Source organism: Vombatus ursinus, unplaced genomic scaffold (genome assembly GCF_900497805.2).
Source record: "Vombatus ursinus unplaced genomic scaffold, bare-nosed wombat genome assembly UNPS02009573.1, whole genome shotgun sequence".
Classification (NCBI taxonomy): domain Eukaryota; kingdom Metazoa; phylum Chordata; class Mammalia; order Diprotodontia; family Vombatidae; genus Vombatus; species Vombatus ursinus.
The window spans coordinates 27,341,654-27,354,648 of NW_020949351.1; the positions used below are offsets into that span (position 1 = coordinate 27,341,654).

At 38.0% G+C, this 12,995-nt stretch overlaps 1 protein-coding gene and 1 pseudogene across 2 annotated transcripts in view; both read left to right on the forward strand.

The window, feature by feature from the left end:
* The first annotated feature begins 2,098 nt into the window (after positions 1–2,098).
* Positions 2,099–10,567, forward strand: LOC114036016 (annotated as a pseudogene).
* A 1,822-nt stretch (positions 10,568–12,389) lies between these two features.
* The window catches only part of RBFA (ribosome binding factor A), a 28,413-nt gene continuing 27,807 nt past the window's right edge, over positions 12,390–12,995 (forward strand). Inside the window, exon 1 of one of the 2 annotated variants that reach the window (XM_027852306.1) lies at positions 12,390–12,679. In XM_027852306.1, the coding sequence (XP_027708107.1) occupies positions 12,435–12,679 (245 nt within the window). In that variant the 5' untranslated portion in view covers positions 12,390–12,434. Of the gene's footprint in view, positions 12,680–12,831; positions 12,858–12,995 lie in introns of those variants that run through there. The other variant, XM_027852307.1, reaches the window with a different exon arrangement.

Sequence of the window (12,995 nt, forward strand, 5' to 3'; positions counted from 1 at the left end):
CACTAAAGTGATTTTCCTAATGTACAGGTCTGATCATGTCACCACTTCCCTCCACCACACCATAAACACCAGTGGCTTCCTATTGCCTCCAAGAGCAAATACAAAATGCTCTGTTTCCCATTCAAATCCCTTCATAAACTAACCCCTTCCTGCCTCTCCAGATTCCTCATACGTTACTCCCTGATACATGCTCTTTGTTCCAATGATGCTGGCTTCCAAATTGTTCCATGAACAGAACACTCCAACTCTAGGCTCTGGGCATTGTCTCTGGCTATGTCCCACGTCTGGAATACTCTCTCTCCTTTGCTCCAACTACTGACCTCCCTGGCTTCTTTGAAGTCCGCATTAAAATCCCAACTTCAATAGGAAGTCTTCTCCAATCCCTCTTAATACTCATTACTGTTAATTATTTCCTATTTATCTTGTAGATAGCTTGCTTGATATTTGTTTCCATGTTGTCTCCTCCCTTAGATTATGATTATGAGTTCCTTGAGGTCAGAGAGTGTCTTTTGCATCTTTTTGTATCTCCAGTGATTAACAGAGTGCCTGGCACATTATAAGTGCTTAATAAATATTTATTAGTTGAATGATTGGGAAACTCTCATTGTGGAAATGCCCTCCAGCATGCAGTTGAACAATATGGCTGCCAAACAGAGTCACATGGTATACCGTGGTACTAGACGTAGCACTGGAGGTCTGGGCTTCTAGTTCTGAGGTTAGTTCTCGATCCACTGTGCCATGATGGCAGTTGCAGGCAGGATCCTGGAGGACCTGGAAAGGCTTGTTTTAATCTCTCATATGCCCACACCAGCCAGACACTGTTATGAGCAAGTATGCTGATGTGTAGACCTGAAGCAATTTTTGTTAACTTTGCCCTGAGGTGAACTGATCTAACAGCACTCTAAGGGTCTTGGTACAAGAAGAATATAAAAGTGGTCTTTAGTATTTGGCAAGGATCTCCTGAGTCAGAGAATCACCTTGCTGGTGGCCTTTATCTGATCTGCTTTTACCTGGGGTCATTGAAATATGCTTTTAATAAAAGGACTATTAATCTAAACTCTCAGGCTCTAAATGATCCATTGTGCCACAGGTAGAACAGGGATTGGTATACTGACTCTCTCATTTATGTTGTTCAGACTTTTTTCAGTCAATGTTTTCTTTTCTTTTTATAATTATCTTTTTGAAAGTAGGAAAAAAAACAGGGTAATCTTTAAGCAGTCCAAAGTACAAGACATAATCATTGCAATCACTTGTAAATACCTACATTATTACTTAGTTAAGCAGAAAGAATAAGTACAATTTTTTTCTTTTAAGTTTTAACAACATAACACAATGTCTCATGAATGAATGCCCTTATCCTTTGACTGTTAAAAAGTGACTGTATTTACTTTTACATATTGTTTAGCGCCCATTATTGAGCAGTAAGGAGACCATTGTTTACAGAGGAGAAAGACTTTCAGTCCAGTGGCTGAGCCAGAAGCCATATTGAAAAAGGGTGAAAAAATAAAATTAAGGGATGAGAAAGAGGCATGCACTGGGAGAAGGAGAGAGGTAGAATGAAGTATATTATGTTTCTATTATCTTTATCTCATGTACCCCTGTTATGTAAGATAATACATTTTCTTATTTTCCTCATCTTCCCATTATATTCTAATTTCCTTCTTCTGTTAAGTATATCAGAAGAGAATGAAACCATTCCCTGGCCCTTTGTTTATCTTATTTAAATTTCTCTTTGACTTTTAAAGAATTTGGTGTTCTGGGAGGATAGATGCTTGCTTATTTTCTTCCTGTTAGAATGTAAGAACATGTCATCATCCTAGAGTTCCATCAAGTTGTGAAATTGTATGTATTTACCTATACTTCTCATGGTTCCTGAATTTTCATTTCAAAGATTCTATTTAGCTTCAGTCTTTTCATTAGGAATCTTAGACATGTTCTATTCCATTAAAGCTTCATTTTTCTCCATAGAAATATACTCAGTCTGGCCAAATAGGTTATTCTCAATTGTAAGTGGTTAGTTTCTCCCTTTTGAAATATCATATTCCATGCTTTTCTCTCCAGAATTTGTGGTAACTGCTAAATATTGTGTGATCCTGCTATGGCTGCCTGGTACTTGAATGCTTTCTTTTTGATTTTTGTAAACTCAGGAGCAGATCTGGATCATCTACACCTGAACCCAATTGCTAGCTTTGGCGTGAAATTGGCCAACACCCCACATGCTGTTCCTAAGAGCATTGTAGATAGGGGAATGACCTTCTTTCTGGCATCAACCTGGAGAATACTAGAAGATCCTTTTAGGTCATTTAATTTCATGATGATTCATAATTGCAGCCTTTATTAGTGAAAATAGGGCTTTTCAAGTTGTCCTGATTCTTAGATAATGTTTTCCATTTTAAGTTAGGGATTTATATTATTCAGAATAAGAGAAGAATTTCACCAGAACCTGATATGACCTATTTTAAACAAATATGCATGAATATATTTTATTATTTGGCATCAGACATTTTTCCCTTATGCATTTCACTTATTTATGTAGAATCAATATGATGTAATGCAAGATGACAACCAGATGTTATAGAACTTAGTTCCAGTTTTGTCACTTATCAGCTATGTAATCTTAAGTGAGGCACTAAAGCTTTTCTTAGTTTCACCTTCTTCATTTCTAAATTGGGAATAATAAATATTACTTACCTATCTTGTCTACCTCATAAGGTTGCTTTAAAGATCAGATGAGAAAATATATTTGAAGGTGATTGGTTAATTGTAAAGTTTCTTATATTGTAAGGTAGTGGTGGTTCTTAATATTTTTTTCATTTTTGCAGAACAGTGAATACATTTTAAAATATTTTTGTCCAAATAATTTCCAAACCATTACAGAATGCTTCCAGGAGTTAAGTAGATGCTAGTAGTTTGGAAAGCAACTGAGGAATACATGTGATAATTGAGCCAAAGGTATCCTGGGCACGTGAATAGTGTTCCCAAGCACATCTGGACATATTCTGATGTTAGGTAAAGTATTAGTAGAAGACACCTTTCATCTTCCCACATTGGAATGTTGAATAGGGGTAAAAACTATATCTTTTTGTATGTTTACAACAACCTCGCTGTAAAGCACAGGTTAACTTTTTTTTTGGTCGTGAATTTCTTTCATAATCTGGCAACGTTTATAGAACCCTTTTCAGAATAATGTTTTTAAATGAATGAATTAAAATACATAGGATTGCAAAGGAAACCAGTTCTATTGAAATATAATTATCTAAATTAAAAAGGTTAAGAACCCCAGCCTTATTGTGACTGAAGATTGCTAGTTTAAAATAAATGTTACAATGTGACCCTCCAGGATATTCTGGTTTATACTATGAAGAAAACTAATACTTGTACCCATATGTTATGGTTTATTTCTTGCTGAAGCTTTTGTTCTATTTCATGGAGAAATGAATGAGTCATGTGTGTTCCAGGACAAGACTTCTCAGAACGACTCATTTTATCAGAGATTGTAAAGCAAGACGTAAATCACAATTTGTTCCTTCATTTCTTTGTCTTAAAAACATGATAGAATTGTTTGTGGAGACAGTTTCATGGTTCACTTTTGCATCTTGGACTTTTAGCAAATGAGGTAGTTGTTTCATCTGACACTAAGTATTTTTCTATCAATTGGTCAACAAGAAGTGACCAGATCTATTCTGGGCATCACAGGTATGGGCAAGATTGGCTATAAGGTTGCTCAGTGAGCCAAAGCATTTGAGAATGAAGATTCTGTATCACCATGGGAATCGCAGATAAAACTTCCAGAAAATGAACTTGTCAACTTAACTGAAGCTAAACCTCTTTAAATGAAACCCATGATTGCATTCCCTGCCATGTCACAGGGTAATGATACCATTCCTTCTGTTTCTCCCTCCATAGACCTTCAGTCAGATGTTCTCCATTATGCTTTTCTTCTTTCCTTCCCCATTCCAATTCCTGAATTTTCCCTCAAAAGTATATCTTCTTATTATACAGCGTTACTTCCATCCGTCTTTACCCATCCAGTTTCCCCTCCAGATAAGTAGTTGTAAAAAGAGAGGAGTATTTTAATAGGCAAATAATGTCTTGTGAAAATAGTTTTGACTTTGTGGACCCCTCCGAAAGGGTGTTGGGAATCTCACAATTTCTACAGGCCACACTTTGAGAACTGTTGCTCTAACTATAACTATAATATCTATCTTGGTGAGTATACATAGGCTGTTTTCTCTCTCTCCCATCTTTTTTATTTTTAAAGTCCCTGTGATTTACAAGACACCAATTGGAGCTAGTATTTGAACACAGGTTTTCCTAACTCTAAATTCAATGCTTTTTCTTCTATACCACACAGCTTCCAAGCTTTTTAAAATCCAATTTAAATTTAATTGACTGCTCTTCACCTAAATAATATGTCTGAATTATTTTGCCTTGTTTTAGGTTTTTCTTCACTGCCTTTTTCCTGGATTTTGTTCTTGGTCTCTAGAAGTTTCTTTGGGCATCTTGGGCTATTTTTGATCAGGAAACTCATTTTTTCTTGGTTTACTCTGGCAGGAAGATGGAAGAGGAACAGGCAATTGGGGCCTATTACTGTGTTTGCTGCAGCAATCACACTTTATATTGCTGATCCCCCCTCTTTGACACCTCAGACTCATAAATTGATTGGAAAGAGGGAACTAGGACTAATGAAACCTACTGCTACTCTTATAAACATTGGCAGAGGTAATGAATACTAGAGTACACGCCTACCAAACCGGTATTTTCACCTTTCACTGAAAAGACACAGCAATAAATCCCACACAATTGACATTCTCTATCAACTTCATTGGAAGGTTAAATATTTTGGCCACCTAATGAGAAGATAGGACTTATTGGAAAAAATCCTGATGTTGGGAAAGATTGAAGGCAAAAGGAAAAAAGGGATGGCAGAGGATGAGATGGATAAACAGTATGATGGAAATAATGAACATGAACTTGGACAGACTTTGAGAGATGGTGAAGGACAGAAAGGCCTGGTGTCATGAAGTGTTGGATACAACTGAATGACTGAACATCAACAAAATCAACTTACTTTTTTTGCAGGTCTAATGGTTTAAAGAATAACACAGATTGGTAAACAAGGGAGTTTAAATTTACCTTCTAAATCCAAGTGTTCTTTACCTTTTGTGAATATCTTTTTAACCCAAGTTTATAAGTCAGGAAGAACAAAAATGTTATTAATTCAAATTTTATCATGCCTTCTGTGGGAAAGAACAGTAACACATTGGGTACTTTTTAAGTTCAATTCATTTTATATTTTATGATTATTTTCTCATAAAGTCTTTCTATTTTTCTTCCTTAACATATTTATAATGCCTAATTTAAGTATCTGCACATAGTAGTTATCCCTTTTTCACTCAAAAGTAAGTCATTGAATTGAACATAGAATTTATAAAACTTGAGAACTATAACAGATTTTTGTACAGAGTGATGAAATTCCTCTGATACTGAAATGACCTGACTGAAATGAGTGGATTGCATATGTCATTAATAATTTACTGATGATCAAAGAGCAGATAGTGGAGTTTAGGTGCCAGAGTTCTACAAATGGCTTTATTACTAATTAACTATGGCCTTGTGTAATCCTTGTGCCTTAATTCCTTTGTGTATATAAAATAAAGATAATGTCTGGGATTTATAACTTATGGGTTTTATGTAATAGAGCTAAAAGTGCTTCAGAAAAGTAAGAATTCATATTTACATGCAGCATTGCCATTCTACAGGATATATCAGTATTTCCCCCTAGTGCTAGGGTGACCATCCTGGGGATCCTAATCCCCAAGGCAGATGCATTAAAGCACCAAGGTTTGTCCTTTGATAGCAGTGGCACTAAACTCTCGACAAGTAGATAATTCCTGTTCTAGAGATTAATATGACAACTAACAAAAGAACAGTATTCAGGAATCTTTTTTCAAAAATAAAGTATTCTGGGGCCAGGTACATAGTGCAGTGGGTAGAGCACCGGCCCTGATGTCAGGAAGACTTGAGTTCAAATGCAGCCTCAGAACAAACACATGACACTTACTAGCTGTGTGACCTGAGCAAGTCACTTAACCCCAATTGCCCCCCAAAAAAAAGAAAGAAAGAAAGAAAATATCCTTAGGAGAGCATCACACTAAGTTAGTTTACTCTAAGTTCTAGAGTTAGGAATTTACTGAATATTGATTGATATTTAGAAAAAGCATCATAAACCTTTCTGCAATTCTGTGAAGATTCTGAGTATAAAGGAGAAAAGTTTCTTTCTCAGCTTAACCACTGCTTGAGGGGACATGGGCATGTAATTTTTAACCTGAAATGAAATCAGAGGCTTCATAACCTAGTGGACTTGGAGTCAGCAAGACCTGGGTTTAAATCCTGTCTCAGACACTTCCTGGTTGTGTGACTCTGGGCAAGTCACTTAACCTCTTTGGCCTTCAATTTCATATCTGTAAAATGAGGTGGTTGTACTCTCTGACCTTTGAGATCTGTCCCTCCAGCTCTAAATCTATCTCATTTTATCTTCCCAACAATCCTGTAAAGTGAGTTTATTTATGGTTATTTACCTGATTTTGTTGATAAGGAAACTGAAGACCCAGAAATTAAATGACTTGTTCATTGTCACAAAGCTAGCAAGTTGAGAAACTGAATCAAAACCCAAGTCCGTCATTTCTTAGACTGATCTTCCTTTTACTCGAATAGCCTTCCTCTCACCTCAGCTTTGTTAAGTTTCTCTTAAATTATAAAAAAGTATTCCTTTGCACTGAAAAAAAAGTGATTTGGCCATACCTAATGTTTTCTAGGCTCCATTTTTGATTTTACATTGCCATCACTTGATTTCACGTGATTTGATATTCGTATATTTTGGTCATTTGAACAATGAGAACCAGGGTAACTGTGCAGTTTTAAAGAAGTTGTTGAAATAGTTTGAATATGAAAATTACTTTTCTATTGTATACTGTTTAATTGTGATAGTGACAAAAATACTGTCACATTGATTCTTACCAAATGGTTAATCAAGATGCCCTAGTTGAAGCTCTTTAAACTGGGATTATTAAAGCTGCAGGGCTGGATGTGACTTACCCCGAACCCCTGCCAAGGTAAAGAACTGATCTTGCACATTTTTATTTAGATAAAAATAGAAGCAAAGTTCCAAGTCTTTGTTTGAGGACAAAGGTTTTCTTTGGCTGATGTCAAGGTCATAGAATTACAGAGTTTTAGAGGTCTTCTAATCTATTCTCCCACCCAATATAGAATTCTTCTTATAAAATCGCTGAGAGTTATTCACATGGCCTGTGTTTGAATACCTACAGTGACAGATTGTTTGGTACCCCCATCAGGCATTCCCTTCCATTACTGAAATTTTCTACTAGTTAGATTTTGATTCAATGTAAGAAAACTTCACGTCACTTCTACATAGAAGTCCTAGGTCCACCATTTTAAGCAAAACAAAGCAAAGCTATCACACTGTCTACATATTCTTCAAATGTTTGAAGTCGGATTTTGTGTCTCTATCCAGTCTTCTCTTTCCAGGTTGACTACCTAGCTTCCTCATCTGTAAAATGAGGATATTGGACTAGATCAGGGTTTCTCACACTTTTTTGGTCTCAGTATCTCTTTACTCCTACTAGTCCTGGGTTCTGGCAATGGCTCTGCCACTAATTCATTGTATATCCTTATTCTGGGCTTCTAGTTCCCTCATCTGCAAAATGAGAATATCAGACTAGAGAATCTTTAAGGTCTTGTCTGGTTCTAAGATTCTATTCCTCCATGAATCAAATGGAATTTTTTTGTATTCTTTTTTAATCTCCTACAAATATTTATATTCCTATAAATGTAACAAAAAAGAAACTTTAGTATAATAATTTTAAAAGTAATCAGTGAAACCTGAATAATTTTTTCAACGCATTTGTGTTTTAAATCTCATTCTTTGTTAAAGAATGTTACTTTGACACCTTATGTTGGAAACACAACTCATCAAAGTCTGCATTTAGTAATAGGAAATACGGTTGAAAGCATTCTGGCTACTGTCAGTGGCCTTCCTGTTGAAGTACATCTTAAATGATTTATTTGGGTGGAAAGTTCATAATGATGGAAACCTGACAGATCACAAAGGCTTATTTTTACTTTTTATACTTTATATCTGTAAGTGCCTGTCTTAGTGAGATTAAAAGCTCATAGATTTTCATTTTTTTTTTCCAATAGCTAACAGTAAATAAAGTAAACTTCCATTCATCCCTTCATGTGTCTCCCATAATGGCCTCCTGTTATGATATATGACAATTATAACTATGTCCCTCTTTTTCCTTTTATAGCAAATTTCTACAATCAAGAAGTTGTGTAAGTACTATACTAAATCTATTAAATAAATGATTGATATTGGAACATCTCTGAGTTACTATAATAGGAGGAAAATATGAATATCTTACAATTTTAACCTATATTTGTAGTCAAATTATAATGTAGGGATGATATTCTCCTAAGGGGAAAATGATATAATGTTTTCAAAGTAAATGGAATAATAAATTTTGAGAAAGCAACAGGAGTAGACTTTTTCTCTAAGAACTGTATACAAATGTGTATGACTGGCTTCCAAAATTTATGATGGAAATTCAGGCTTTGAGTATGTTTTAGTAATAAGTTCTCAAAATTGGATTAAGGATTTATTAATTAAGGATTTTACACATAAATTGTATTGATAATGGTAAAGAAAGTGAAATTATTTTCCCATTTTTATAGTATCTGATAATTTTAAAGGCAGAAGAACAGATCTTAAATGAGCTTCCTAAGAAAAAGCATTAGGACCAGACAAATTTACAAGTGAATTCCATCAAACACTTAAAGATCAACTAATTCCAATATTAAATAATTTATTTGGAATAATAGGTGAAGAAGGGATCCTACCAAACTCCTTTTATGTAGCAAATATAATTCGGATTCCTAAAACCAGGAAGAGTAAAAACAGAGAAAATAAATTATTGACCAATTTCATTAATGAATATGGATGCAAAAAGATTACACATATACATTATGACCAAATGGGATTTATACCAGGCATGCAAGGATGGTGTAACATAAGGAAAACTATTAACATAACTGTATTAAAAACATTTGAAAGTATAGATATAAATTGTTTTTTCCTTAAATTGATAAAAATCATGTTTCTATAAAACCATCAGTCAGTATCATTTGTAATGGGGATAAGCTAGAAGCCTTTCTAGTAATATCAGGTGTGAAACAAGGATGCCCACTGTCACCAATATTATTCAATATTGTGTTGGAAATCTTAGCAATAGCAATAAGAGAAGAGAAAGAAATAATAAAAATAGGGAATGAGGTAATAAAACTATCTCTTTTTGCAGACAATATGACAAACAAAACCCTTCAAGAAGAGATAAGAGATGCTCCATTTAAAATAACTCTAGACAGTATAAAATACCTGAAGTACATCTGCCAAAAAAAACCCAGGAACTATAGAAGATTTAAATAATTGGAGAAATATAAATTATTCATGGGTAGGCAGGACCAATATAATAAAAATGAAGAACAAAAAGTCAACAGTAGCAAAGGAACTAAAAAAATACATATGTAAAGGAAGGAGGTTTAGTAGTATCAGATCTTAAACTATATTATAAGGCAGTAATTATCAAAACTATCTGGTATGCTGGCTAAGAAACAGAAAAGTAGCTTATAAAATTTTTTTTTAAAAATTCTATATCAGGTACAGGATTTAGGTAAGAATAGAAACAACAAATGTTATATAAACTGAAATTCTCTGAAGTTTCAAAATTGGAGAAGCAAATTTAAGTGATTGTACTAAATTATATTAAGTCAGAATTATCTAGAAACCTCTAGATTTGGAACCAAAAAAGCAGAGCCCTGAGAATAAGCTTATTGTCCAAGAAAAGATATTTAGGGACCAGAAAACTACATGAGACATCTGGGACTCAAAATGTGCTGATTAAATGGATATTTAGAATAGGTTACTAGGATACAAGGAGACTTGATGTCAGTTAATATTGGTGATAAATTGTACTGCTTTAGTCTTTTGTTTTAAGATGCTTATGTTTAAGTTTTCTTGGATATCTTGGTGACATGTAAATATCCTTTCTTAAAAGTAGTCCTTTGTGAGCCAAGTAGTCTGATCTGTACCTGACTTAAAGTAATTATGCTCTTATGGGAATTATGAGAAAAATGTTATTGCATTGTTTGAACCTAGCCCTGTGTGGCTGGGAAACTGGATCATCTCTACGCATTGTTTAGAGACTCTTAACTAAGGACTTATGTTATGCTGACCAGAAATTCAGATCCAAAGATTCATGCAAAGAGTTTTCTTATTTGAAAACTGGCCATGTACTGATCGATCAGTCATTGTGTCTGAGATCCCCTACCAGGTTCTTCTGACTACTCCTACAGCTGCCAAATTTGTGGGTGTGGACTCCTGAATCATCTGAAGAAAGTTCCTGCTCCTAAATGGATGGCAAAAACCCTCCAGGAACCTCAAGCTTCCTCTAGTGCAGACCAAGAAGCAGCCACCATCCAGATGAGATAGCTGTCCCATGATTTTGGATGAGGGCTGAGTACACTGTCCTAGTGTTTTCCTCTTTCTTTTGGTTATGTTCCCAATCACCAAGGCCCTGATTCAAGCATGTGTTGGCATTTTCTCCCCCTACATTCTTGGCCCTCCTCTCTTTCTGCTTATAAGCAAACAATGGCTAGCAATGATACCTGGGACACACTTCTGCCATAGGTCCCCTCAAGGAACTAACCCTCTGGGCAATATCTTGTCCTGACCCAAATGGCCTCTTGTGGCATCTTGGCTTATATCTGACTCTCCTTTATTGTTTATTAGGGTAGGGGTTCTTTCAGACCCATCACCCCCTTTGACCAAAAGGGGGAAATGTCAAGATTTTAGGAGACACCCTGTTTTCCAGAGCTAAGGCATAAGCCCTGAGCTTGGCATAACAACAATCCTTTGTGGCTTATATCAGGCCCAGCAAAATCCCAGAATTATTTCACACCAGCATTAGGGGGTCTCTGAGGTCTCTTGGACAAGCACCTGTAGTGCCCATATTCCAGACATGAAGTCCTGCTATGAATCAAACTTGTCACATTGTTGCTGTTATCCCTCATTGTCAGGGCTATATAGCTCACTTTCCAGCCATTGGTATAAGTATTGAGATCTCCCCACACTGCCTCAGAACTGCCCCTCACCCCCACCCCAACATGCACACATACACACACACTAGGGGTAGAACTCTGGCACATGTCCTAGTTTGCAAGCCTTTCTCTCACTTTGAAATTAAACTGCTATCTGATTCCTGACCTGCCTGTCTGTAACCTGCGGTGTGTGACTCTGGCACACAAAAGGTTGACTTCAAGGATAATCAACAGAGGGAAGTTCTGACTAAGGTTAGATTGGAAGACAGAAGGCTTTTTGCAGAAGGTGGAGTGTAATTGAGATTTGAAGAAAGCCAGGGAAACCAGAGGGAGGTAAGGAGGCTGTGTTTCAAACATGGGGGACAGCCAACAAAATACTCTGAGTAGGAGTTGGAAGATGGAGTGTTCTGTGCAGGGAATATACAGAAGGCTAGTATCACTGAGTTTGAGGTGGGCAAAGGGTGTAAGGTATAAAAAGACTGGGAAGGTGGGAGAGGTCCAGGTTATGAAGTGCTTTAAAAGCTAAACAAATTTTGTATTTGATCCTGGAGGTAACAGTCAGCCACTGAAGTGAATCGGGAGTTGTGTGGGTGGATGTAACATGGTCAGGGAGGTAATAGGGAGCCATCAAAGTTTGTGGAGCATGTGTGATTGGATGTACCATTGTCAGACACGTGCTTTAGGAAGATCAATTTGACAGCTGGGTGAAGGATGGATGGAGAGAGACTTGTGAGATGAGAGGGTGCATGAGATGGTGCACCGGGTTGGTGGCCGTGTCAGAGGAAAGGGGGCGCAACACCGAGATGTCACAAAGGTATGAAGGGCTTGCCATCACCATCCCTGTTTTTAACAACTTTGCAGCCCCCTAGTAGAATAAAAGTTTTTGTTCTGTCTTTCCATTAGGTATATTCTCTTCTTTACATCATGACCCTGGGAATCCGATTCTCCTTAAAAATGTGGAGGAATGGGGTTTTAAAGGTGGAAAAAAGCCCTTGGGCTTTTGGGAAGGCGGCCTGGGAGGTAGGAGGAGTGACATCACCACTTTGTGACCAGGTGGCACCTCTTGCTCCGCGAGCCCTGAGGCGCTCTCACCTTCGTAAGGCGGTGACGTCACCAGCGCGGTGGGCGGGGCCACCTTCGTCGCGGCCAATCGCCGCGTGGGGGAGCTGGCGTCTCGCTGCCGGAACTTCCGGGACTGCCCTGGGCTGGGTTTCTAGCGCGCTCTTGCGTTTGTGGAGCCTGCGGGGGCGGTCGGAGCCATGTGGGTCGCGTTGGGGCGATCCCGCTGCTTCTCCTGCAGGGAGTCGGAAGTGGCTGCTTGGAGGGGGAGCGGAGCCGTGGCGGCCGGAGCCCGGAGTCGGCGGCTGAGCCCTGAGGCCGGCGGAGGCGGCGACCCCGCAGTGCCCGGCCTCCTTCCGGGCCGGCCCCTGGGCCGGGGCCTGCACGGGTCTCCCGTCGCCTGCGGCAATAAGAATTTGATCAAGAAATTTGCTTCGAAAACCAAGTAAATGGGCTTCGGACGGGGAAGGAAGCAGCTCGGTGGTGCGGTGGGTGGAGCGCTCACCGTCAGCCCCCGTGGCCGACGGATCCTGGGCATGTCCCTCCCTCTCCCGCAGCCTCAGTTCCCTGCAGCACCTCTAAAGTGCTTGTCGATTATCGACGGACTCATGTATGAAATGGGGGTAATACTGATAGTAGTAACAATAACGGCGCCTGCCTTACGATGGAGGGAGATAATCGACGTAAAGCGCTTTGCAAACGTTAAAGCGTCCCGTCAATGCTAGCTGTCCCTTTTTTCCGAAGGGGAGATGTGACATCCA